General features: G+C 47.9%; 4 protein-coding genes across 4 annotated transcripts; 2 read left to right on the top strand and 2 right to left on the bottom strand.

Annotated features, from left to right (window-relative positions):
* Positions 1-7,843: 7,843 nt before the first annotated feature.
* On the top strand, positions 7,844-8,555 carry F5891DRAFT_1170595 (uncharacterized protein; the record flags this gene model as incomplete). Its single annotated transcript, XM_041365517.1, has 5 exons — positions 7,844-7,855; positions 8,017-8,117; positions 8,141-8,168; positions 8,195-8,353; positions 8,403-8,555. The coding sequence occupies 5 exons, from the start codon at positions 7,844-7,846 to the stop codon at positions 8,553-8,555; spliced, it is 453 nt and encodes a 150-aa protein (XP_041230675.1).
* Positions 8,556-12,049: 3,494 nt separating this feature from the next.
* F5891DRAFT_1162289 (SPX-domain-containing protein) lies at positions 12,050-16,390 on the top strand (the record flags this gene model as incomplete). The annotated part of the gene is made up of 16 exons (XM_041365290.1): positions 12,050-12,055; positions 12,884-12,901; positions 12,963-13,028; positions 13,082-13,183; positions 13,235-13,552; positions 13,606-13,614; positions 13,665-13,868; positions 13,921-13,981; positions 14,032-14,070; positions 14,126-14,244; positions 14,295-14,529; positions 14,579-14,780; positions 14,860-14,967; positions 15,023-15,093; positions 15,147-15,766; positions 15,823-16,390. The coding sequence occupies 16 exons, from the start codon at positions 12,050-12,052 to the stop codon at positions 16,102-16,104; spliced, it is 2,460 nt and encodes an 819-aa protein (XP_041230676.1). The 3' UTR covers positions 16,105-16,390.
* Positions 16,391-19,308: 2,918 nt separating this feature from the next.
* F5891DRAFT_1010883 (uncharacterized protein) lies at positions 19,309-20,262 on the bottom strand. The gene is given in 3 exon segments (XM_041360642.1): positions 19,309-19,516; positions 19,545-19,615; positions 19,631-20,262. The coding sequence occupies 3 exon segments, from the start codon at positions 19,942-19,944 to the stop codon at positions 19,413-19,415; spliced, it is 489 nt and encodes a 162-aa protein (XP_041230677.1). The 5' UTR covers positions 19,945-20,262; the 3' UTR covers positions 19,309-19,412.
* Positions 20,263-23,722: 3,460 nt separating this feature from the next.
* On the bottom strand, positions 23,723-24,039 carry F5891DRAFT_1183815 (uncharacterized protein; the record flags this gene model as incomplete). The annotated part of the gene is made up of 2 exons (XM_041366358.1): positions 23,723-23,878; positions 23,935-24,039. The coding sequence occupies 2 exons, from the start codon at positions 24,037-24,039 to the stop codon at positions 23,723-23,725; spliced, it is 261 nt and encodes an 86-aa protein (XP_041230678.1).
* Positions 24,040-26,463: the final 2,424 nt, after the last annotated feature.

Consider the following 26,463-nt stretch of genomic DNA (forward strand, 5'->3'; position numbering starts at 1 on the left):
TTAAGACATCGATGCTGAAACAGAAACGACACGAAGCCAGGTTTTTGGTCGGAGATAAATTTGGCACCGGTGCGTGAGGCCAGAAAGATCCAAAGCATATGCTAATGCATGAAGCTTCATGGACTGCCGGCTGGCCGCCCCTTTCTTATACCCAACATTTTCCATAACAATCTCATGGTTATTGTATGAGATCTCACGCGACGCATTACCTTCTTCGGATAATTCATGGAAGATGACATATCTCTACAGCTTGTGGAATCGCAGGGTTGGGGTTGTAGAATCGGATCTGACTTCTCCAGAGAGACCGAACGGTTGAGACAAGCTGAGACGAATTTTCGATTAAGACAAATAACCTGATAGAGAGAGAAAAGGAGAAGACGTGACGTCAACTGAGAAGTGGCGTGAGTAAACGGGCGAGTGGGCCAGCATGATCGTGGATTTTTGGCGGAAAAAAGGACACAGACCTGGACCAAGATAGGTCCAGAAATTTCGGTTCCCAAACTATAGTGAGTAGTAGTACGGCGCGCGCCGCCAGCGTATATGATATAGCGCCGATGTCACCGCTATGCATTTACCAAGTTCACCTCTCACCCATTCTCTAGCAATATGACCATAGTCTCAAATGATCCCACTTGGTGGCCGTCCATCAGTGTACATCGTTTTTGTTGAGAGCCGATGTGTCCGAGGGAAGTAAGGCCGAGAGAGAGAGAGCTGAGAAAGGAAAGGACGATACGGCCGAAGAATAGAGCACATCGAGTGCGAGCGTCTCCAAACGGAGAACGTCGACGACGTGTCAACGTCGGCAATCTTTTCGTTCTTTAAGTATATATTTTTCATCAAAGCTATTGCTGGCAGACTCACCGTATAAGAGGACGCTGTTTTCGTCGAAACGTCTCAGATTCGAAACGAATACTGAGACGTAAGTACAAGTCCCACTGTAACGTTCGAGCGCAAGCGCTGACGTACATCTAGTCGTACCTTTGTTCTAGGTACAAACAATTGTTAATACAGATTCGAAACGAATACTGAGACTCGTACCTTTGTTCTAGCGTGTCGTAAAACCTCCCGCGTGTATCGTTCCTCCACAGGTTATGAGCCCTGTCTCCTCCATGGACTTGTCGACTCCCAGCACCAATTCAAACCTTTTTAACATCCCGAAGCTCGCCGAAGATGGCTCGAACTGGATAACCTACAAGGAAAGGACGTTAACGGCTATAGGTGCACGAGGACTTACGAGATATACCGATGGACGAGCTAAAGAGCCTACGCCTTTCGTAAAGAGCTCTACGGGGGCCGTTACGAAGCCGGATGGTACAACACCTACGCAGAAAGAAATCGATGAGCTCGACGCAAAGACCGATGAGTATCAACAAAAGAACTCACTCGTAAAACAGCAAATATTTTGCACGATCACAGATCGGCTGCTGTTACGTGTCCAAAAGTTAGCATCCGCGTCCGAAATCTGGAAGGAAATATGCCACATACATGAAGGCAAAACCGAACTCGTCCAGATAGATCTGAGACGGAGGCTCCAGGAGACGAGGTGCGAAGAAGGTGGTGACGTCAAGGCTCATTTTTCAGAGCTTTTGCGCCTGAGGGAGTCGTTAGCTGGAATGGGGGTAGCCGTCATTGATACGGACTTTCATGCCATCATCCTAGGGTCCTTACCTGAATCCTACCGGCCGCTACTGTCGTCGATGAACGCAGCGGCCAAGATAACGAAAACTCCCCTCTCGCCCTACGAACTCATCACCATCATCACAGAGGAATACGAGCACCGGTTACTCACCGAACGACGTCCCAACAAACGCGGGACCAACAGTGCGCTCTCCGCGAGAACAAATGCAGGGAGGAGCACGAGCTCGCAGAGCTCGGCTCCAAAATCCAACCCCGACGCAGTCTGTACGAACTGCGATCGTAAGGGCCACTGGAAGAGTGACTGTTGGCGAAAAGGTGGAGGAAAAGAAGGTCAGGGGCCGAATCAACGGCAGAGACAAGGAGGACGCACCCAAAAACAAAGTGCCAATGTAGCCAAAGAGCCGGAGCCAAAGGACAACTACGCTTTCGCTACGTCAGACCTCGCAGTCATAGCAAAATCGATGGACGTACCTCCAGAGCGCCGAGGAGCAATAGTAGACTCCGGCGCGACCTCTCATTTCTGCCCGGATAGGGCAAAATTTGTATCCTTCGTCGAGATCGCCCCGCAGAAGATATACACTGCGAATGGAGCTACTGTCAATGCGACAGGACGAGGAGACGTGAGGATGGACTTACCGTTGGGCTCGAAACGAACGACCGTGACGCTAAAAGACGTCCTATATGCCCCCTCCATGGCATTTACCCTTATCTCCACCAATAAGATCGCCTCCGCCGGTTTGGCCGTGCTGTTCGAAGGAGGAATGTGCAGGATACTGTCTGCTCCCCCCGAACGAAGGACGATCGCAGAAATACCCCAAGTCCAGGGACTTTACGCTGTAACGTCCGACCGTAAGCATCGTGCCAACGTCGCCAGGACAAAGCTTACCATCAATGATGTCCATCGTGCCCTAGGGCACGTATCACATGCGGCCCTTCTTGACGCAGTCAAGAAGGGCCTAATCCTGGGCATAGACATAGATCCGGCGCCCGCCATCCAGTTCTGTGAAGTCTGCGTGAAAGCTAAGTCAGCTCAGCAGTCCTTCCCAAGAGAAACGAAGATGCGCGCACTTACATACGGAGAACTAGTCCATACGGACCTCTGGGGACCGGCGCAGACGACGAGTTTGGGAGGCTGTAAATATTATGTCAGTTTCACGGACGACTTTAGCCGGCAGACGCGACTCGAGTTCCTCAAACAAAAGAGTGACGCACTTACCGCGTTCAAGTCCTATGAGGCATGGGTGGCCCGTCAATCACCAGGTGTGCGCGTGCGCAAAATCCGTTCGGACAGAGGAGGAGAGTATCTGAGCGCCGAGTTCGATCAATACTTGCGTCAGCAAGGTATAGAGCGGCAGCTAACAGTGCACGACTCACCCCAACAGAATGGTGTCGCCGAACGACTCAACCGGACACTCGTCGAGCATGCGAGAGCAATGCTCCTAGGCAGAGATATGCCAAAGTACCTGTGGGCCGAGGCCGTTAGTTACGCCACTTGGCTCAAGAATCGCCTACCTTCAAGGGCGATCCCAGGTAGCACGCCCTACGAGTTGGTGCGCAAGTCCAAGCCGGACTTGTCGCAGGCCCATGAATTTGGGGCCAGGGTCTTCGTCCATATGCTGGAGGCTGGTAAGCTGGAGGCGAGGGCGGAGGAGGCAGTTTTTGTGGGGGTAGACGCTGAAAGTAAAGGATACCGGGTGTATTGGCCCGGCAGACGGCGTGTCTCGGTGGAGAGGAATGTGACCTTCACGCCGATCCTGGCAGCCGATGGTATGCCGGACGAGGGGGAGTCTGCTGTAGTCAACGAACATAACAGCGGCAACGGTAATAATAACTCACCTAGTAGCGTCCAGCCCATCACCATGCCACAGCAACCTCAACCTTCTACTCCTAAGCAACCCCAACCATCTACTCCTCAGCAACCTCAACCTTCTACTCCTAAGCAACCTCAACCATCTACTCCTCAGCAACCTCAACCATCTACTCCTGAAGCGAGGTCGACGAGGGTAAGACCACCCCCAGGGTACTATGCGGCGCTGAATGAGGGCCAAACGGCAGCCCTAACCATGGAAAGCCTGTTGGAAGCGTCAGAACTCGACCTCTTGGATGAAGAGGCGCATATTCACCTAGCATTGGCCGCCGTCCAACCAGAACCGACCCTCCAACAAGCCTTGAAGGGCCCAGACGCTGCAGAGTGGCAAGAAGCCATCAATTACGAAGTCAGTCAACTCGAGAAGCTAGGTACGTGGGAAATCGTAGACGCACCTCGAGGCGTAAACCTTATCCCATGCCATTACGTCCTGGCCACAAAGCGCGGGCCGGACGGCGAGAAGCTGAAGCTTCGCGCGCGCCTAGTTGCAAATGGGCAGCGCCAGAAGTACGGGGTCGATTTCTTCGAAACCTTCGCCCCCACGGCCAATATGAGCACAATACGTGCAGTCCTAACGATGGCTGCTCAGCACGACTGGGAAATACACCAAGTCGATATTAAAAGTGCGTACCTATATGCGAGTCTGCAGGAGGACATATATATGCGAGCGCCCCCTGGATACTTGAAGGATGGTCAGGAAGGGAAGGTACTGAAGCTGAAAAGAAGCTTACCTGGACTCAAACAAGCAGGATATGAGTGGGCGCAGGAGCTAGCTGGAGCCTTCAATGAAATGGGCTTCAGCAGGTCAAAAGTAGATCAAGCCGTTTTCTACAAACGCACCTCGCGCGAACACGTCGTCATCACCGTCTCTGTCGACGACATGGCCGTCACCGCCAACCATATATCCCATATCCATCGGTTTAAGTCCGAGCTGCGCGCGCACTTCGAGATTAGCGACCTAGGGGAGTTGAGCTGGTTATTGGGGCTGAAGGTGACGAGGGACCGCGTAGCACGCACCTTGACACTTTCACAGAAGGCATACGTCGAGACGATCCTCGAAAGGTTCCACCTGGAGGACGCGAAGGTCCTGCACACGCCCATGGAACCAGGTACTGTCCTTTCCATAGATCAGTCCCCTGCAACACACGCCGAACTCCAAGCTATGCGAGACATACCATATCAACGCGCGATCGGTTCGTTAATGTACGCAGCTACGAGTACCCGGCCAGATATCGCTTTTGCGGTGGCAACACTGTCGCAATTTATGAGGAATCCGGGGAGACCCCATTGGGAGGCCACCAAACGCGCCCTGCGGTACCTGAAAGGCACCGCAGACTATGAGCTGACGTTGGGATCCAGCGAGGGAGGAATTGAGGCGTTTGTCGATGCCGATTGGGCATCGCAGCCACATAGGCACTCCATGAGCGGGTACATCGTACTGCTCCATGGAGGCCCCGTTTCGTGGAGCGCGCGCAAACAGCCTATCATAGCCCTGTCAACAGCTGAAGCTGAGTACATAGCGTTGACCAGCGTGGCAAGGGAAGTACTTTACCTGCAACTCCTCATCCGCGAGCTCTACGACGTCCAAGACCTCCCCACACCCATCTTCTGCGACAACCAAGCTGCTATAGCGTTAGTCTCGACGGGAAAATTCCAATCGCGCACCAAGCACATAGACCTGCGATACCACTTCGTACGCGGCCACGTGAAGGACGGTACCTTCAAGATAATCTACTGCCCCAGTGACGACAATGTCGCGGACGCGTTCACGAAGCCATTGGCACGTCCCCGACTCCAGAGGTTGAGGACATTGATGTGTTTGGATAACGCTCGAGGGGGAGTGTTGAGAGCCGATGTGTCCGAGGGAAGTAAGGCCGAGAGAGAGAGAGCTGAGAAAGGAAAGGACGATACGGCCGAAGAATAGAGCACATCGAGTGCGAGCGTCTCCAAACGGAGAACGTCGACGACGTGTCAACGTCGGCAATCTTTTCGTTCTTTAAGTATATATTTTTCATCAAAGCTATTGCTGGCAGACTCACCGTATAAGAGGACGCTGTTTTCGTCGAAACGTCTCAGATTCGAAACGAATACTGAGACGTAAGTACAAGTCCCACTGTAACGTTCGAGCGCAAGCGCTGACGTACATCTAGTCGTACCTTTGTTCTAGGTACAAACAATTGTTAATACAGATTCGAAACGAATACTGAGACTCGTACCTTTGTTCTAGCGTGTCGTAAAACCTCCCGCGTGTATCGTTCCTCCACAGTTTTGCCAGCTATTTTGCAGGTTCGTGAGGAGCAGTCGGATGTTGAGGCTGATGTTTTAATCTGAACTTGGCTACGGTTCTGCAGTTGCCGCCTTCGTTGGAATAACATATGATTGGGGTGAGCATAATAACATTAAGGGACTATCGATGTCTCACAAGTATTTTTCAGCACTAACATTTGGACGAGAGGTATGCCAATGCTATCACCGGAACCCGTCTTGCTAACAATCCGTTTGTAGGTCGAATTGGTCTGGGTGAGTACAGTCTCATGCCACAGGAACATACATGAAAGTACACTTATTTACAGAGACAACGGTGGTCGCTCGTCACAGTGCTATATCTCAGTGTATGTCACATAGCTTGTCTGTCGTAGTTGCCATTTTGTGCTGACTTGAAAGTATCCTAGGTGCGCTACCTTGGGATCCTATCTGCTGCGTATGTTCGGAAGGCTAAACATTTGGTGTTGTGCTAATCGTCTATCTCTTATAATCAGTCTGTCCATGGCTGGTGTGTCTCCTTGGTAAATTTACTGTCATCTCTTCTTCTGACCAACGGCATTCAGACAATGTCCCGACCATCTCGCTGACAGATACAGTGAGTCTACTGTATAAATGCCTACCATCCCCCTCAAATTAACCATGGTGTTCTGTAGCAGTGGGTGTGGTCCTTTACTGACTTCTCAGTCCACTAATCGCTGCCACGCTATACTACCAAAGATGTGAGTCTGTTTGGAATATGTGCTACCTGAGACTGGTCGCTGATCGTATTTGCCAGGCTGGATGTTGTACACTATATGGGATTGGACGGTTGCTGTGGTATTTGCTCTGCTGTGGGGTGAGCTTTGCACTTGCGAGACCTCGGTGATATTGGAACGACTGAAACATGCTACAAGCCATCATCATCACTCGGTTGCATGCCATGTATCAACGAGACAGAAAGATCCTGATATTTCTCATTGTCACCTTCCTGGCGATGAACATTTTTGCTGGAGCGACAGCCGTAGTGTCAATGACACATACTTCAGGAGGTATGCTTAATTATGGATGAAAACGAACGTGCATGGAGCTCATTGATAAATACCAGAGGAACTTATTCTCTCCGGCACCTACCAGTGCAGGATTAGCTACACAGGAGATGCCCTAGTTCTGGATTCTGCTACTTGGATACTCTACATTGTGTGGGAGGTCCTCGCACTATGTCTCGCAATCAGGATTGCGGTAAAACACTTCCGTGAGCTGCGATCACGTCCGGCAGGAGGGATTATCGGGGACTGTTTTAGGGTGTTGATGAAAACTCATTTGCTTTACTTTGCGAGGTAAGTTCATATTGTGATTATTGTTCCCTTTTTCCACTAAAGGGTAGGACACGATAGTTTTGTTGCTGTCTCTTGCTTCGACCTCCTTATTATATTCTCTCCAACATCATTCACGGTATGTCAATCTTGCACTACCTCTACATGGGACCAGGACCTATCATCTCCATAGAACCGATATCTTCTAGAAGATCAGACTTTGTTTGGCTTGTTTCAGATTTTGGAGATCGTGATGTTCGTGCTGGGACCACGGCTGATCCTTGGCCTTCGAGAATATAATGCTAAACTCGTGGCTGACTCCGACGCAGCAACCGGCATGACCTCAATCGCTTTCCAAGAGCGTGTGCATATATCGACTAGCAGCACTCTGTAATACGCGGTGAAGTTAACGCGAACCGTTGTCTAGTGCTTGCAGGGAGCACGGGCAATTTGTTTTTTTGTTTCTATTCCAAGCCTCGTTGCGGTGCTCAAGTAGTTATTTGTGTCACAAAATAGATGTCAAATGTAGGTTATGTTTTCGTCGTTCAACCGATGTCCTGTATTTTTTACTGTACCAACAGTGCCCAGAACGGGAAAGTCGAGGAGCGAGAGATGTATATAGGCGATATCGCCGGAACGTTAGATGCAAGTTTGTATTTGCTCGTGCGACTCATGATGACGTACCTTTGCACACGCAACCTTCTCGACTCCGAACAAAACACTTACTGCCCCTGCCACCAGCCCGTCTGTCTCGATCATCTGTGGAGTCGAGGTCCTCTTAATGGCACCTGCAGTGAGTGATGAGCGTAAATGAGAAAAGTCCTCTTGCATGTGGGAGTATCTTTGTAATCAAAGTACCGCACTTGAGCTTGACTCGCAACCACGACCCTCTGCATGCAACCACGATCCCTCATTTCTATAGGATCAAAATTCAGACTTTATTGCTTATTTCAGATTTTCTCGGTCGTGCAGATGTTTGTCATGCTGGCCCCTGGGACCATGCCTGTTCGAGAATATAACGCTAAGCTCGTGGCCCGATTCCGACATAGCTACTGGTATGACCTCAATCACTTTCTAGGAGCCCGTACATATATCGACTGACAGTAGTGTGTGATGCCTGATAAATTAACAGTCGTTTCAAAAGCTCGCATACCTGTTTCTCGCCAATGCAGATATTCCGTTGCAAGTATCTGTCATCTGCTCGGTGTCAACAAGACATTTGTATACAAAACTATCCGTCTGGCTCGGACTGCCAGCATTGCATCTCAAAATGCAAACAAAGGGCATCGCGGTAAGCGTCGCAACCTCTGTATTAATGAAATTGCCTTTCTTACTGCTAGCCTTCGTCGAAATCCCACCATGTACTGGACGAGCTAGAGCGTGAATTACGGGCACGTCGTGGTGTCACCGTATCTGCACAGACACTTCTCCGCACCCTGCACATTGGTAGCCACAAGATTAACTTCCAAGTTCAAACTTTAACTCCTTCATGACCACAACTTCGTACGAGTTACAACCATTCTAATAACACGACTATTCTCTTGATCAAATGCCGAGGTCGATACTAGTAGTTCATGCGAGAACTTCACTCGCTTAGTACTCGTGCTCAGCACTTGCACTCTCCTGGCTTGCACTGGCACCTGCATGTTCTGAATCAGACCCAAGAGTCGTACAGGAGTACAATCGCAGCGCGACTCACGAGCTGCCGCCTCCGCAGCTGTTCGAGCCGCAGTGCTGAGAAACAGTGACTTCAGTGACCTGTGAACGAAGGTCAAGATATCGATAATGCAGTGGAACAAGCGAGGCTCACGGTGTACATGATATTGTGCTGCTGGATAGATTGGTGCGTTCGATGTCTTTGGGGGTTTATCAGGGTAGCTTATGTTGCCTGTTCATTGACAATGCGAAGACTTTTTATAGCTTTCCTGTGTGTGGTCTCGTTTGCAATGGCGTGTCTTTTGTTTTTCGCATTCTTTCTCTCATTTTCCTTGATTTTCCTTCCTGAGCAGAGCAGCAGCGTGGTGGCACGATCCATCAGATCGCACGAATACCGCACTTCTTCTCCATATCAAATTCTATGCATCCATGGAGTTATCAGGAGCTACCTGGAGTCACCACCACTCCATCCAGTTACATCAGCGTGCTGGCATCGTGAACTTCAACCCCAAAACCAAACCGAATGAACGGCTACGCGCACCGTTCAAGGCTAACGTATCTCCCCCACAATATCACTTCGTCACCCTCGGCCGAACGTTGGTGCGTAGCGCAGCACCGGTCAGACCCGTGAGTTGTTTGCATGCACATATCTAAGCAACGTCGTAACGATCAATCCTATAATCCCCAAGCCAATTCTGGTACGATAAATATAAGCGAACAAAACCGAATGGGAAAAACTCCTGCCAAGAACATGTTCTTGAAAGCGGAATGCACTTGAATACACATGAATGACAAATCCCCGGGAACCATGGTTCAGATAAGTCTCTTTTTTCATTTTCCGAATTTACATACTAAGTCGAGGCTGAGGAAAGGGAAAGTCCTGATGGAAGATAGACGTTCGTTGCGCCGGTAACGCACGACTCTTTGCAAGGTGTCATATTAAGACTACCCGACTCATAGTAGCCTACAAACCTATCCATTCAGGCAGCCAAGTGCAATCAACAAGATACGTATCCATTTGTCAGACCTATCGACCTCAAACGTACTTCAGGAATACCCAACAACTTAGATATTAAAATAAGTATCACAATGAGGCTTCTGATCTTCCGCTCTCTGCAGAGTAGCCAACAACAATTAATCATAACGAGGGGTACATTAGGACCGACAAAGGGAGAGGCTACTAGTGAAACGCACCCCAAGTTATATTCAGAAAGGGAACATTGGTCCTACGTATGGATGTGAACTTTACATAATGCATTAAGTAGGGCTGTGAAAATTGATGCATCTTGCGCATCACATCAGCCACACGACACCATCGAATCCTATTGGCAATAGTACGCCTGCCATTTCTTGTAATAGATAACTAGGGCAGAGAGCGACAAATTGCGTACGAGGTAACAGATGCTGCGGACCGGGAGGAGCAAGAAGATTGGATGTCGAGAGGTATGCTTGAAGAGGGTTTGTTGACAAACGAGTTATCTGTTTGCTCCGTGTGTTCCTCTCTAATGTGTCGCTTTTCTGGCACCATACCCAGAATCTAACCCCGTTGAGAGACTCATCGAGACTGATACCTGGGCCAGCAAGATTATCGAGACGCTCGTTCGATACACGCAGGCCTGGCCGCGATGCCCAGATTAATGAACTACGTGGTTTACTGATGGAACCTTCACAATAAGAACTTCGTCTCAAAAATAGCATCGGGGTGTATATTAACACTTGAAACAATCAATTTTTAGCCACTAGTCTTTAAATATTCGCGACTGCCGACATCATCGAATCAAATGATGCCCATTTCGACCACATATAAATGCGCTGGGTGTATCCAGCACGAAACCACCAAGTCTGCCATTCCCTCGCTTCCATCCTCGAACAGTAGTATGATCTGAGTCGAGTCTCAAATGATCAACGTAGCTCTCATCTATAGTTATTTTGCAGGTTTGTGGAGAGCCAGCTGTATGATGATGTTGATGTGTCGATCTAACCTCGCCTGTGGTGTCGCAGTTGCTTCTTCTGCTGGGGTGATATATGATTGGGGTGAGCAGCATCATGCTATAGAATCACTAATGTTCTGACGGTGTTGCCAGCGCTGGGTTTTGGACAAGAGGTGGGTTGATGCTATTACCGGCGCAGTCATGTTGCTCAGAATAGTATGATAGATCGAACTGGTCTGGGTGAGCAGAATCCTAATCCAACAAACTAATTCACATATATGATTGATTCATAGAGGCAACGATGGTCGCTGATGACCCTTCTGTATCTTAGTGTGTGTAACCTGCATTATAATGCGGTCGACAAGTTGTGCTAACCTAATTATGTCCTAGGTGCGCTATTTTGGAATTGTATTTGTTGTGTATGTCTGGAAAGCCAAGCGACTTGTATTGTGCTAACCAAACCGTCTCTCACACTCAGCACCAACATAATGTGTATGGCTCATCGCTTACACGATGTTTGTTTCTTCTGACCGGTGACATACAGATAATGCTCCGACAATTCCGATGACGGGTACAGTGAGTATTCTGCACATATTCCTGCCGTTCCCATTCACTAAACTGCGCTTCCGTGTAGGGGTGAGTGAGATCTTTGATTGGCCTGCTAGTCCAATACAATAACCACCACAGCTGTGAGTTTGTATCGAGTACATAATCCTCTGAGGCTGATCACCGACTGGATTCGTCAGGTCTTATCGTGTCCATCGTACAAAATTGGATAAACTTCCTCGCAACTGTAATAATAGGCGGTGAGCTATGCAACTCCAATGTCTTAGTCGTGTCAACTTGACTGAAAGATCATGCAAGTCATCATGATTGTTCGGTTACGTGCTGTATATCAGGGATCCAGAAAGGTCATGACATTTCTCATTGTTGCCTTCCTAGCTATCGTCATTTTCTACTGCGCTTTCGACATAATAGCAACGAGCCATTTGTCAGGGGGTGAGCTCATTCATGTATCAAATATCGCTGCACGAGGCTCATTGACGATTGCAAGAGGAGCTCATTCTTTCTTACACCTATCGGTGTGATGTCGTCTTCGAGGGGGGAGATAGTACACTTCTGTATACCGTGACTTGGATACTCATTACCGCATGGGAGGTCGTCGCAGTGTGTCTTACAGCTTGGATTGCTGTAAAACACTTTCGTGAACTGCGACGACATTCGGGAAGAGATATCGTCGAGGACGGTTTAGCGGTATTAATGAAATCCCATGTGGCTTACTTTGCAAGGTGAGCTGATAATGCGAATGTGTTCTCTTTTTCTTTGATTGAAATTTCACGCGTACTAGTTTTGTTGCTGCTTCGAGCTTCGAGCTTGGTTATTTGTCTCCTGTAGTCTCAATGTCGGTATGCCGAACTTTCCGTTACCTCTATATATGGACCACTGCTTATCGTTTTTATAGAACCCAAATTCCCTAGGACCTGCGATTTATGCTGGCGTTGCCAGTATTTTTTCGCTCATACAATTGTTTGTGCTGGGACCACGCCTAATCCTTTGCATTCGAGAGCATTACGCTCGAGTCGAGGCTGAGTCCTCTGCAGCGATAGGCTTGAGTTCAATTGCTTTCCAGGAGCGCGTACATGTGCAAACTAGCAATAGTGTGTAGCACGAGACGTGCTCAATTGGATCAAAAGATGTGGAGCATTCCGCGAGCAGGAGAATTCGTTTTTCTCTCGTCGTGGTACTCATTTCAAATGAGATATTCTGAAGTATCTCCCACCACTTACTAGGTGCTTTCAACAGCAAACGGTAGATACTTCTTGCGTCGACAAAGATTTATTTTTGCTACGTTCCAGTTGTAGAAGCCGGTTACGCTCTTTTCTGTACACGGTCTCATAATGCGAAGTCGAGTTCATCACCATGTGATTGACATGCGTGATGCACTTCTTTTTAGAAAGTTTAAAACGTTATGTCCGGCGTGTATCTCGTGCTTCCATGTCATCTCTACGTGGGACTCGAGACTCGTTCTCCCGAGTCGGACCGAGAAGTGGATTATGACGCTGACTAAGACTCAGCAAGTTCCACTTCTCCTTAATTATTAAATTAACGCGTTAACGCCCAATCTTCTTCTCCTTGTTCCGTGTTCGTGAACTACTGCCGCAGACTTGTAGAACGCTCTTTTCTAAACGACTTCCACTTATTCCTAGCTAGTCGTTGACAGGCACATCATGAAGTTTGGAAGGAAGATCACGGTGCGTCATTTTTGCGTATGGTAAATTAGGTGAAGCGAACTAGACGATCTTGTTCTGACAGACTAACCTTTATGATGAATGGAGACCCTTCTACATCGACTACAATTTGTTGAAACGTGAACTCAAGGTAAATCCTTTCTTAAATTGCTTGACCCATACTCATCCGCTCTATCTGGATAGTCTCGTACCGCCTCTCACATCTGGGACGACAAAGATGAACGTGATTTCACCGCCATGCTGAAACAGGAGCTCGATAAAGTTTATGATTTCCAGAAACAAAAGGCAAATAATCAAAGTTCAGTTTATTCTTCTGCTTCAGCTGATACTGTCCAGACCGCTGAGTTATCTCGCCGTATACGGGATGCTGAAAAGGACGTTCAAAAACTCGTCGCTCAAGAATCTTCTCCATCTTCTTCCGAGGCACTCCCTTCCCATTCCTCTGACCCAGAATCGCATCAAGCACGCCCTTCGGACTATGGACCCGACGAAGGCTCCGATGACGATGATGATATGGACGATAACCAATCTGATGCTTCGCTCGAAGACCTCTTTCACGGCCTTCAAGAAGAAGTCGCTACCCTCGTAGCAGATGTTCACGACTTGGCGTTGTACACTAAGTTGAATATCACTGGTTTTCTTAAAATTTTAAAGGTACGTCCATTCATACCTCTCGCCTTATACCAATTCACCAGTCATCTCCATAGAAACACGATGTGCGTTTTCTCAATTTCCTGATGTGTCATCCTTGATTTATCACCGTCAGAAAATAACAAACTTTCCGCTGAAACCTACGTTTATTCAACACTATCTTGAGGAAAGGCCCTTCTATAAATACAATTGGGACATCTTGATCGTCAAGTTATCCAAGCTCTACGACCTGGTCCGCACTCGAGGACATCCTGTACAGGGCGATTCAAGCGCAGGCGGGAACCAAAGTGCCTTTGTACGTCAGACGACAAAGTATTGGGTAATAAATATGTTTCTTATCAGGTTTATGTTTACTAACTAGTCAATTTTAGGTGCATCCAGATAACCTCGTTCCACTGAAACTGGCCATTTTACGACATCTACCCGTTCTCGGTTAGTGGGAGTGCATTTTGGTACTTTTTTCGATTGATCTCTCTTTATAGTCTTCAATGCCGAAAAGGAATTCGAACAGAAGGACGCTGGTACGTTTTTGATTCTGAATCATATCAGAGGACGTATTGTCGACGCTTTTTGCAGCTATCACTTCAATATACTTCGACAATGAGGATCTTGAACTTTACCTCGGTCGACTGGAGAAGACAGAGGGTGCCGAAGCTATCCGTCTCCGGTGGTACGGCGACACAGATGTGAAAACCGTCAGTGTGCTTGACTTTATTTGTGAAGCCCACTGAACGTCATTTTTCAGATTTTCGTAGAGCGTAAGACGCACAGAGAGGACTGGACAGGTGAAAAGTCCGTCAAGGCGCGTTTCCCAATCAAAGAAAATCTCGTGAACGCTTTTCTGCGCGGAGAATATACCATGGACGCGGAGCTCCAGGCTCTAGTTGAGAAAGGCAAGAAGACACAAGCCGACGTCGATTCCATGATTCAGCTTGCAAGCGAAGTTCAGTATCGTATTCTTACGAAGCAGCTCCACCCGGGTATGTACGCACGTTCGATGTCTGACTTCTTTACTGACAAATATACTAGTCATGAGGACGTTTTACAACCGAACTGCGTTCCAGCTCCCAGGAGATCCTCGTGTACGGATATCACTTGATACGGAACTCACGATGGTCCGCGAAGACAACTGGGACGGACAGACGCGTACTGGCGATAACTGGCGGCGAACCGACATTGGGATCGACCATCCTTTTGACCAGGTGTTAGCGGCGGATAAAGAGCTTTTCAAGTGGGTTTCGCTTATTGAGCCATTTCGTAACATGCTCACGTTCATCATGCTCACGTTCGTCATGTTCACGTTCGTCAAGGTATGGGGTTTTAGAAGTCAAACTTCAGACTCAGTTTGGACAAGAACCTCCCAAGTGGGTGACGGATCTGGTCCAGTCACATCTTGTCGAAGCTGTTCCCAAGTTCAGGTATAATTCTCACCCGCAAAAAAGTGGTTCCATGTCACTCACGGACTGCCGCTAGCAAATTCATCCATGGCTGCGCTACCCTACTGCCTAATCGCGTAGATCTCGTGCCGTTCTGGCTGCCTCAAAGTAAGCTGAAGAGTCTGCTTCCATCTTATTTTCTTGCCTCACATCATTCACAGTGGACACGGATATCCTTAAGCCCAATACTGGATACCTCACAGTCGAGCGTCCGACAAAGAGTACTCCTGATTTTCAGTCCGGTATTCTCTCGCCCATCTCGCCCGTTTTGCCGGTACACTCCTATGTTGAGCCTGTCTCTGAAGGGGAAGAAGATGAAGAGATGGACTTGGCGCCTGCTAGAGACGAGTTTCGGCGCACGGGGCTGCCGCATGAGGACGTTGCGGCTGCTATCGCGTTTCGTGAAAAGTCGCTCAAGGAACGTGAACCTGCATCTCAGTCCAGGGGGAGCAGCAGCACTCCTGAAGTGGTATACGACGAACGCACGCCATTGTTGAAGTTGCCACAGCCTCCGAGGGCGGAGAGGAATGTGTCGATTGACCCCCTTGCGCCGTCTTCTGCGTTCGATGAGCGTCTGCGTGAGCGTTTACATGCGAATAAGAATGTGCCGCCACGTGTACAGGACGGTGAGGTGCAGGAGGCTTTAGGCCTGGACGAGGAAAATCTGCGAGAGGAGGACCGTTTATTAGTGAGAGACTGGCGTGCGCCATCTGGCAAGCGGATTGCAGTGCCTGTTCGTATCGAGCCCAAGGTGTATTTCGCAAACGAGCGCACGTTCTTGGTACGACTTTTTTGCATTAGATGAAGGAGTTCGTCTGCTGATGTTTATCGTGGCAGAAATGGTTGAGCTTTGCGGTGCTGATCGGCACTATCGCTACGACGTTATTGAACTTCGTACCTGCAGATGATCCGCGGGGCCTGATTAGTGCTGCGCTATTCACTCTGGCTGCGCTGCTCGCGATCGCCTATTCAGCGATCATCTTCGTGTACCGAGCGCTTCGTCTGCGTGCCCGATCTGCGGAAGGGCTTTATTATGACAAGTACGGACCGACTATTCTTTGCTTTGTGCTGTTGGCTGCGCTGGGGACCAACATTGGGTTGAGGGTGGCGGATATGTGATGGCATAGGGATGAGCCTTGGACGCTGGTAATATACAGCTGACGTGAGGAACTCATTTCCTCTTTAAGGTCTGTCCTACAGGAGCTTAGCCGCAATGAACTATTTTTGTTTCCAATTCCATGTGATCGTCGTCGCACTGCGCAGGGGACGTCGACCAGATCTCAAATCAATCAAATACTGATTCATCGCCATGTACAGCATGGCCAGAAATCAGTGATATTCATGTTACAAAATGTGTTCATATTTGGTGCCAACACTGCTTCTGCCAAAGATGGAATCTATCTACTATCGTCGCGTCCACGTCCACACCTACTGAGCTTAAGCTTGTACCGTTCCTTTGCGTTGTCCCATGTTAACAAGTTATTGTACCCTCAAATCTCGTACTCGTCTGCTTGCGAAGAGTTATGTAACCCTCTAAGCACAGCCCAACCTAGCCACAGTGGCTAGGTTGGGCCACAAACGGAGCTTCCAGGGAACAAGTTCATCAATTCTCTAATACAAGAACCGCCAACTTGATCTATGCACAAATATTTACCTTGATCTTGTTGATATTTCGGTTACCAAATTATAGTGAGCATGGCGTACATTATATAGCGTGAATGTCACCGCTATACGTTGACCAAGTTCACCTTTCACCCACACCCATTCCCCAACAATGACCATAGTATCAAATGATCCCGCGTGGTGGCCGCTCATCGATGTATATCGTTTTTCCAGCTATTTTGGAGGTTCGTAGAGAGCACTCAGATGTTGACGCTGAGCGCTGACTCTGATGTCTCAATCTAACCTTGGCTCCGGTATCGCAGTTGCCGCCTTTGTTGGGGTGACGTATGATTGGTGTGAGCACGATAATATTAAAGGATTGTTGATATCTTACAAGCATTTTCAGCACTCACATTTGGACAAGAGGTATGTCGATGCCATGACCGGAGCAGCCATCTCGCTAAGAATCCCTTCATAGATCGAATTGATCTGGGTGAGTAGAGTCTCATGGCGGAGGGAACTCACATGAAGATACTCTTATTTACAGAGGCAACACTGGTCCCTGATGACAGTTCTGTACCTCAGTGCATGTAGCTTGAGTGTCGCAGGTATCATGATGTGCTGACTTGAAAGTATTCTAGGCGCGCTATCTTGGACTTTTATATGCTACGTATGTTCGGAAGGCTAAACAATCGACGTTGTGCTAATCATCTATGTCTCGTAATCAGCATGTCTATCCTGCGTATGTCGCCTTAGTATATTCACTTTCTTCGCTTCTTCTAACCAGCGGCATGCAGAGAGCGTTCCGACCATCTCGCTGACAGATACAGTGAGTCTTCTGCACAGATGCCTGCTATTCCCCTTCAATTAACCGTGGTGCCCTGTAGCAGTGGGTTTGGTTCTTTGCTACCAACTTCTTGGTTCGCTAATAACCGCCATACTATACTGCCACAGATGTAAGTCTTTGGAGTGTGTGTTAGTGTTATCCGAGGCTGGTCACTGACCGGATTTGTCAGGCTTCATTATATACATCGTACAGAATTGGATGGCTGTGTTGGTATCTGCACTGCTGTGGGGTGAGCTTGGCGCTTGCGAGACCTCAGGAATGAATAACTTGACTGAAACATGCTGCAAGTCATCATCATCACTCGGTTGCATGCCATGTATCAAAAATCCAGAAAGATCCTGATATTTCTCGCTGTCACCTTCCTGGCGATCAACACTTTGGATGGAGCAAACGCCGTTCTGATGACCATACATACTTCAGGAGGTACGCTTAATTATAGATGAAAACGAATGTGCATAGGGCTCATTGATGGACACCAGAGGAACTCATTCTCCCCGGCACCTACCAATGCAGGATTAGCTACACAAGAGATGCCCTAGTTCTGAATTCTGCTGCTTGGATACTCTTCATTGTGTGGGAGGTCCTCACACTATGTCTCGCAGTCTGGATTGCGGTAAAACACTTCCGTGAACTGCGATTACATGCGGCAGGAGGGGTTATCGGGGATTGTTTTACGGTGTTGGTGAAAACTCACGTGGTTTACTTTGCGAGGTAAGTTCATATCGTGATTATTGTCCTTTTTCCACTGAACGGTCGGACATGATAGCTTTGTTGCTGTCTCTTGCTTCGAGCTCATCATTGAATTCTCTCCAACATTATCAACGGTATGTCAATCATTCACTTACCTCTACATGTGACCACGATCTATCATTTCTACAGAGCCAATATCTTCTAGAAGACCAGACTTTGTCTGGCTTGTTTGAGATCTTGCAGGTCGTACAGATGTTCGTGCTAGGACCACGGCTGATCCTTGGCATTCGAGAATATAATGCCAAACTCGTGGCTGACTCCGACGCAGCAACCGGCATGACCTCAATCGTTTTCCAAGAGCGTGTGCATATATCGACTGGTAGTAGTGTGTAATGCTCGGTGAAGTTGACGCGAACGGTTGTCTAGTGCTTGCAGGGAGCACGGGAAATTTGTTTTTTTTTGTTTCTATTCCAAGTCTCGTTACGGTGCTCAAGTAGTTATTAGTGTCACAAAATAGATGTCAAGGAGACATAGGTTTAGGCGATATTTTCGTCGCGGTATTTATTCGATTCATTTGCTATAGGTCTTGACATTGACAATGTTTCAATCGATGTCCTGGGTATTTTTACTGTACCAACGAAGGAAAGCAGTGTACAGAACGGGGAAGTCGAGGAGCGAGAGATGGTTATAGGCGATGTTACCGGAACGTTAGATGCAAGCTTCTGTTTGCTCCTGCTTCTCATCTTCGAGAACAACTAGTGGCCCACCCCTCGTCGTATCGAAAGCACTATGGCCCATGGGATATTGACTTTCGTAATATGGTGGAGCCGTCTTGTAAGTAGCATATATAGGTATGATGCTTTTCAGGCTTCATGAGTGCAGACATGGACAATAGTGCACGCGTGTTACAAAGCCAGTTGGCGTGAGTCAAGAATGGGAGGTTGTCGAATGATGGCATGGTGTAGTACATGAATGAGTTGTAAATGTCTGATACAGTCTCAGACCGCTGGATAGGCGGAGTGGTGACTGCGGGCTTTGTTGATCATGCGGCAAGGCCCTCGACTTCCTCACGTACTTCGACATTGCTTCGGTCCAAAAAGCGGAGGAGGCGCGTCTGGCAGGTGAAGGTGGGCCGAAGAGTCCAGTGCGGGGCAGGATGGAAAATTCTTGGATGGTCGGAAGAGATAGAACGGTATCGCCTACGCAGTATGACAAGCCGTTAAGAACGCGAACTCGGCCTGCGGAAGATGTTTCCCCATGATATCGAGCAGCGTCAGATGTTTGTCTCTCATGAGGGTCCTGCTTGCCATGCCAAGCAAGGTGCACCCAGGTGTTCTGGTGCAAGGCTTCGAGTGCACCTGCTCGTGTGCCAGGTATAGTGGTGCGGTTGGCCGTCACAGGGATGCTTTGTGCTGTTGGCTGCGCTGGGGACCAACATTTGCTTGAGGGTGGCGGATATACGATGACATGGGGATGAGCCTTGGACGCTGATAAATATACAGCTGACGTGAGGAACTCATTTCCTCTATAAGGTCTGCGGTACAGGAGCTTAGCCGCCATGAACTATTTTTGTTTCCAATTCCATGTGATTGCACTGCGCAGTCATGAGGCTTTTGATGGAGGTACATGACGATGGCGGCTGGACCAATAAGGTACTTGCGCGATTTAATGGATGGTAGAACCGAAAAAGAGGGAAGCCAAGTGAGCGGGATGATCACTTGATTTGGGCTCAACAAGACAATACACAAGGAATCTATATAAGAGCGCACTGACAAACTCCCAAACCCTAAGCTACCTTGAAACCCATCCACCACAATCATGTTCACCGTAAGTGCATGTCTTCTTGTGTCGCATTTTGTTATCTTATCTTGGTTTGCAGGTCACTGAAGTCCCTGTTTCCAACAACAGCTGTGGCTCGTCCAGCTGCAATTGCGGCGACTCGTAAGTCCCACTCTGTGTAATACTAGTCTCGCTCTGATTCACGACTTGGTGTACAGGTGCCAATGCAAGGCCGGAGAGTGCAAGTGTTGATCGAACGTTGATCTACCGGGCAACTGCTGGGCTTGGCCTCGCTGTATATTATTCCAGCCTTGGTGTTTGATCTGGCTCGATGTATGATTGTACTATGAAAATGTATGCATTATCATCGAGGAGAAGAAGCGAAATACATACGAACTTTGCTTATCGAATTGTCGATTTTGTTGTGACTGGGTTGATAAGCGAGTGAAACGAAAGCATTGTGAAGTGGGCCACGGGCAGGTTGGGGTTATCTTTGCTTGATATTCAGGCAGGTCCCAGTATCTAGACCCTGCGTGTTATATATAGATCATAATAGGCCTTTTGTTCCTAGAAATCAGTGATATTCGTGTTACAAATGTGTTCACATTTGGTGCCAACACTGCTTACATAAAATGGAATCTCGTCGCGTCCACGTCAACACCTCAAAACAACCAATTGGCTTGTACCATTCCTTTCTTCGTGTGGTCCCACGTTTACAAGTTATTGTACCTCCGAATCTCATACTCGTCTGCTTGCGAAGAGTTATGTAATGCTCTAGCCACAGCCCAACCTAGCCACAGAGCTTCCAGGGAAACAAAGTTCATCAATTTTCTGCATAAGAACCGGGTCCGTAACTGCAACTTGATCTATGTGGAGTGCACAAATATTTACCTTGATCTTATTGATATTTCGGTTACCAAACTATAGCGAGCACGGCCCCGTACATATAGCGCGAATGTCATCGCTATGCGTTTACCAAGTTCACCTCTCACCCGCACCCATTCTCTAACAATATGGCCATAGTCTCATCGCGTCCACGTCCACACCTATTGAGCTCAAGCTTGTACCGTTCCTTTCTTCGCGTTGTCCCATGCTAACAAGTTGTTGTACCTCCGAATCTCGTACTCGTCTGCTTGCGAAGAGTTATGTAACCCTCTGAGCACAGCCCAACCTAGCCACAGACGGGGCTTCCAGGGAACAAGTTCATCAATTTTCTAATACAAGAACTGTCAACTTGATCTATGCACAAATATTTACCTTGATCTTGTTGATATTTCGGTTACCAAACTATAGCGAGCAAGGCGTACATATCGCGCGAATGTCATCGCTATACGTTTACCAAGTTCACCTCCCATTCTCTACCAATATGTCAACAATCTCAAATGATCCTACTTGGTGGCCCGCCATCAATGCATATCGTTTTGCCAGCTATTTTCCAGGTTCGTAGGGAGCAATCGGATGTTGACGCTGAGCGCTGACTCCGATGTCTCAATCTAACCTTGGCTCCGGTATCGCAGTTGCCGCCTTTGTTGGGGTGACGTATGATTGGTGTGAGCACGATAATATTAAAGGATTGCTGATATCTTACAATTATTTTCAGCACTCACATTTGGGCAAGAGGTATGTCGATGCCATGACCGGAGCAGCCATTTCGCTAAGAATCCCTTTATAGGTCGAATTGATCTGGGTGAGTAGAGTCTCATGGCGGAGGGAACTCACATGAAGATACACTTATTCACAGAGGCAACACTGGTCCCTAATGACAGTTCTGTATCTCAGTGTATGTAGCTTGTGTGTCGCCGCTATCGTGATGTGCTAACTTGAAAGTATTCTAGGCGCGCTATCTTGGAATCTTATATGCTGCGTAGGTTCGGAATGCTAAACAATCGATGTTGTGCTAATCATCTATGTCTCGTAATCAGCATGTCTATCCTGCGTATGTCGCCTTAGTATATTCACTTTCTTCGCTTCTTCTAACCAGCGGCATGCAGTTAATGTTCCGACCATCTGGCTGACAGATACAGTGAGTCTTCTGCACAGATGCCTGCTATTCCCCTTCAATTAACCGTGGTGCCCTGTAGCAGTGGGTTTGGTTCTTTACTACCAACTTCTTGGTTCGCTAATAACTACCACACTATACTGCCACAGATGTAAGTCTTTGGAGTGTGTGTTATCCGAGGCTGGTCACTGACTGGGTTTGTCAGGCTTCATTATATACATCGTACAGAATTGGATGGATGTGTTGGTATATGCAATGCTGTGGGGTGAGCTTGGCGCTTGTGAGACCTCAGAAATATTCACTTGACTGAAACATGCCGGAAGTCATCATCATCACTCGGTTGCATGCTATGTATCAACAATCCAGAGAGATCCTGATATTTCTTGTTGTCACCTTCCTGGCGATCAACGCTTTTGATGGTGTGACAGCCTTAATGTCAACGATGCATACTTCAGGAGGTACGCTTAATTATGGATGAAAACGAACGTGCATAGGGCTCGTTTGATGGACACCAGAGGAACTCATTCTTTCCGGCACCTACCAGTGCACGACTGACTATACAGGAGATACCCTAGTTCTATATTCTGCTACTTGGATACTCTCCATTGTGTGGGAGGTCCTCACACTATGTCTCGCAGTCTGGATTGCGGTAAAACACTTCCGTGAACTGCGATTACATGCGGCAGGAGGGATTATCGGCGACTGTTTTACGGTGTTGATGAAAACTCACGTGGTTTACTTTGCGAGGTAAGTTCATATCGTTATTATTGTCCTTTTTTCCACTGAAGGGTCGGACATGATAGCTTTGTTGCTGTCTCTTGCTTAGAGTTCATTATTGAATTCTCTCCAACATTATCAACGGTATGTCAATCTTTCACTTACCTCTACATGTGACCACGATCTATCATTTCTACAGAGCCAATATCTCCTGGAAGATCAGACTTTGTATGGCTTGTTTCAGATTTTGGAGGTCGTGCAGATGTTCGTGTTAGGACCACGGCTGATCCTTGGCGTTCGAGAATATCATGCCAAACTCGTGGCTGACTCCGACGCAGCAACCGGCATGACCTCAATCGTTTTCCAAGGGCGTGTGCATATATCGACTGGCAGTAGTGTGTAATGCTCGGTGAAGTTGACGCGAACGGTTGTCTAGTGCTTGCAGGGAGCACGGGAAATTTGTTTTTTTTTGTTTCTATTCCAAGTCTCGTTGCGGTGCTCAAGTAGTTATCTAGTGTCACAAAATAGATGTCAAGGAGATATAGATTTCGGCGATATTTTCGTCGCGGTATTTATTCGATTCATTTGCTATAGGTCTTGACATTGACAATGTTTCAACCGATGTCCTGGATATCTCTACTGTACCAACGAAGGAAAGCAGTGTACAGAATAGGGAAGTCGAGGAGCGAGAGATGGTTATAGGCGATGTTACCGGAACGTTAGATGCAAGCTTCTGTTTGCTCCTGCTTCTCATCTTCGAGAACAACTAGTGGCCCACCCCTCGTCGTATCGAAAGCACCATGGACCATGGGATATTGACTTTCGTAATATGGTGTAACCGTCTTGTAGCATATATAGGTATCATGCTTTTTCAGGCTTCATGAGCGCAGACATGGACAATTGTGCACGCGTGTAAGCCAGTTGGCGTGAGTCAAGAATGGGAGGTTGAACGTCGAAATTGAATGATGGCATGGTGTAGTACATGAATGAGTTGTGAATGTCTGATACAGTCTCAGACCGCTGGATAGGCGGAGTAGAGATTGCGGGCTTTGTTGATCATGCGGCAAGGCCCTCGACATCCTCCTCATGTACTTCAACATTGCTTAAGCATTCCAAAAAGCGAAGGAGACGCGTCTGGCAGGTGAAGGTGAGCCGAAGAGTCCAGTGCGGGGCAGGATGGAAAATTCTTGGATGGTCGGAAGAGATAGAACGGTATCGCCTACAGCAGTATGACAAGCCGTTAAAAACGCGAACTCGACCTGCGGAAGATGTTTCGCGGCGTAGGGTCCTGCTTGCCATGGCAAGCAAGGTGCACCCAGGTGTTCTGCTGCAAGGCTTCGAGTGCACCTGCTCGTGTGCCAGATATAGTGGTGCGGTTGGCTGCGCTGAGGACCAACATTTGTTTGAGGGTGACGGACATGTGATGACATGGGGATGAGCCTTGGACGCTGACGTGAGGAACTCATTTCCTCTTTAAGGTCTGCGGTACAGGAGCTTAGCCGCAATGAACTATTTTTGTTTCCAATTCCATGTGATTGCACTGCGCAGTCATGAGGCTTTTGATGGAGGTACATGTCGATGGCGGCTGGACCAATAAGGTACTTGCGCGATTTAATGGATGGTAGAACCGAAAGAGGGAAGCCAAGTGAGCGGGATGATCACTTGATTTGGGCTCAACAAGACCATACACAAGGAATCTATATAAGAGCGCACTGACAAACCTCCAATCCCTAAGCTACCTTGAGACCCATCCACTACAATCATGTTCACCGTAAGTCAATCTCTGATTGTATCGCATTTCGTTATCTTATTTTGGTTTGCAGGTCACTGAAGTCCCTGTTTCCAACAACAACTGTGGCTCGACCACCTGCTCATGCGGCGCCTCGTAAGTCGCACTCTGTGTAATACTAGTCTCGTTCTGATTCACAACTTCAGGTGCCAATGCAAGGCCGGAGAGTGCAAGTGTTGATTGAACGTCAACGTTGATCTACCGGGCAACTGCTGGGCTCTGCCTCGCTGTATATTATTCCAGCCTTGGTGTTTGATCTGGCTCGATGTATGATTGTACTATGAAATTGTATGCATTATCATCGAGGAGAAGCGAAATACATATGAACTTTGCTTATTGAATTGTCGATGTTGTTCTGACTGGGTTGATAAGCGAGTGAAACGAGAGCATGGTGAAGTGGGCCACGGGCAGGTTGGGGTTATCTTTGCTTGGTACTCAGGCCCAGGTCCCAGGATCTAGACCCCATGATGCGTGTTATGTATAGATCACAATACTAATCCCACGCTATCGATTTCGTTGCCTCCAGTACATCTTGCTACATCCCACAATGACCTGGTCAAAGACACCCAGTGAGTATTTCCCTCGTGCTTACAATACAAAGGTTGATACGCATGCACAGATACGACGTGCACCAAGTTGACCTGCGACATCGTCTGCGAAACACGCGATGTAACAGATCAAATCAGATCTCAGGTATGTCCCGTAGCATTTGCATTGTCGATGCTAGTGCACGCGTGTTGGTAAAATGAATCCCCATGAGAAAACCACGGTGATTCATTTTTACCAATCTCGAGTACGCACCCATCCCATCCCCCTCCCCGAAGAGCCTCGTATTCTGCCATGGCGTTCACAGAGATGCGTAGATATTTATTTCTTGCTGCCCCTACAAGGTAAAAGAGGCCAACTTATGGGATAAAGTTGTCCTAGTCGGTGTGCAACTCTGCTTCCTGGATCTCATAGTACTGACCAACGTCTTTCCTGCAGAGTAAGCTTATGATTTCATGCATGAATGTACATCCGATGCCAGTCTGTCATTGATAATTCCATCGTGATCGCCCAGTCTCTTACAAGTAATCGTAGATATCGATAACTGGATACCCGCGTGACGCTGTATAGCCGATAGTGACAGCGGTGGTACTCACGTGGAGGTTAAATGTAGGAACATGAACAAAGACGGGTACCCATTGGAATAGCATGAGCTCGGTAAATATACAGCACATTGGTAACACACACCACATGGCCAGTCATGAGATAAAGGAAGAGCGAAGATATCAAAACTTAAACACTGGGTTAATGCCAGCGAAGCTACTCGAAGTAGAATTGTGCTGCATAGAAGTTCGAGATCATCACTGGGTAAAAGATAATACTTGGATATGAACGCCGGGCTACTGGTAAATACGACCGTGAGCACCACCACGGCTGCTATTCGTTGTGTCATCCTGGCGGAGGTCTGAGATGCGCACATTTAGATCGCTGATGCCCAGTGACTTTTTGCGTGCATTTTCTATAAGAAATTGTAAGTACCCGAACGGTAGAACATTGTTTGTAGGAAATGTGTACACCGGTCTAGGCTTAAAGACGTCGGGTGGAGCGTTGCATATGTAGACATTGTAACCATCTTCTGCGTTTGTCGTGTAAACTAATCGGCGTGAGTCGGGTAAAAGGACAAAGGTACGGGATTCTGAACGCAAAAGGATTCAGAAACGAGGAGCTGAAACACGTACGGCGTATTCCATTGCCACTCCTAGAAACAGAAGCCTACTTCTTGACAACAGAAACGCGCAGCTCTCGAATACCTTTATCCAAGATTTAGGGTGCATTGGTGTGCGAGGCCCGAGGAATTCAGCTTCCCCGGATATCAAAGTGACAGGGAACTTCCCTTGTACATCAATCACAAAGTAGCCCAACTTGGATTGGTGCGACACAGGGTGTATGATGTCCTGTCAGTGATTCTGGCCAAGATGAACCATCGGAAAGGGGGTACGCTGCTTGTCCGGATGATACCGATACCCACGCCTCTGGAAAAGAAGCCGCGTATCCACTTGTTTCACTGTT

Source organism: Suillus fuscotomentosus, assembly GCF_016647785.1.
Source record: "Suillus fuscotomentosus strain FC203 chromosome Unknown F5891scaffold_8, whole genome shotgun sequence".
In the NCBI taxonomy this organism is placed as follows: domain Eukaryota; kingdom Fungi; phylum Basidiomycota; class Agaricomycetes; order Boletales; family Suillaceae; genus Suillus; species Suillus fuscotomentosus.

Coding starts and splice junctions, on each gene's coding strand:
- F5891DRAFT_1010883 (XM_041360642.1), bottom strand. CDS start 19,944: ATGATTGTGGTGGATGGGTTTCAAGGTAGCTTAGGGTTTGGGAGTTTG. Junction 19,517..19,544: donor AAATGTTGGTCCCCAGCGCA/GCCAACAGCACA, acceptor ATCCCTGTGACG/GCCAACCGCACCACTATACC.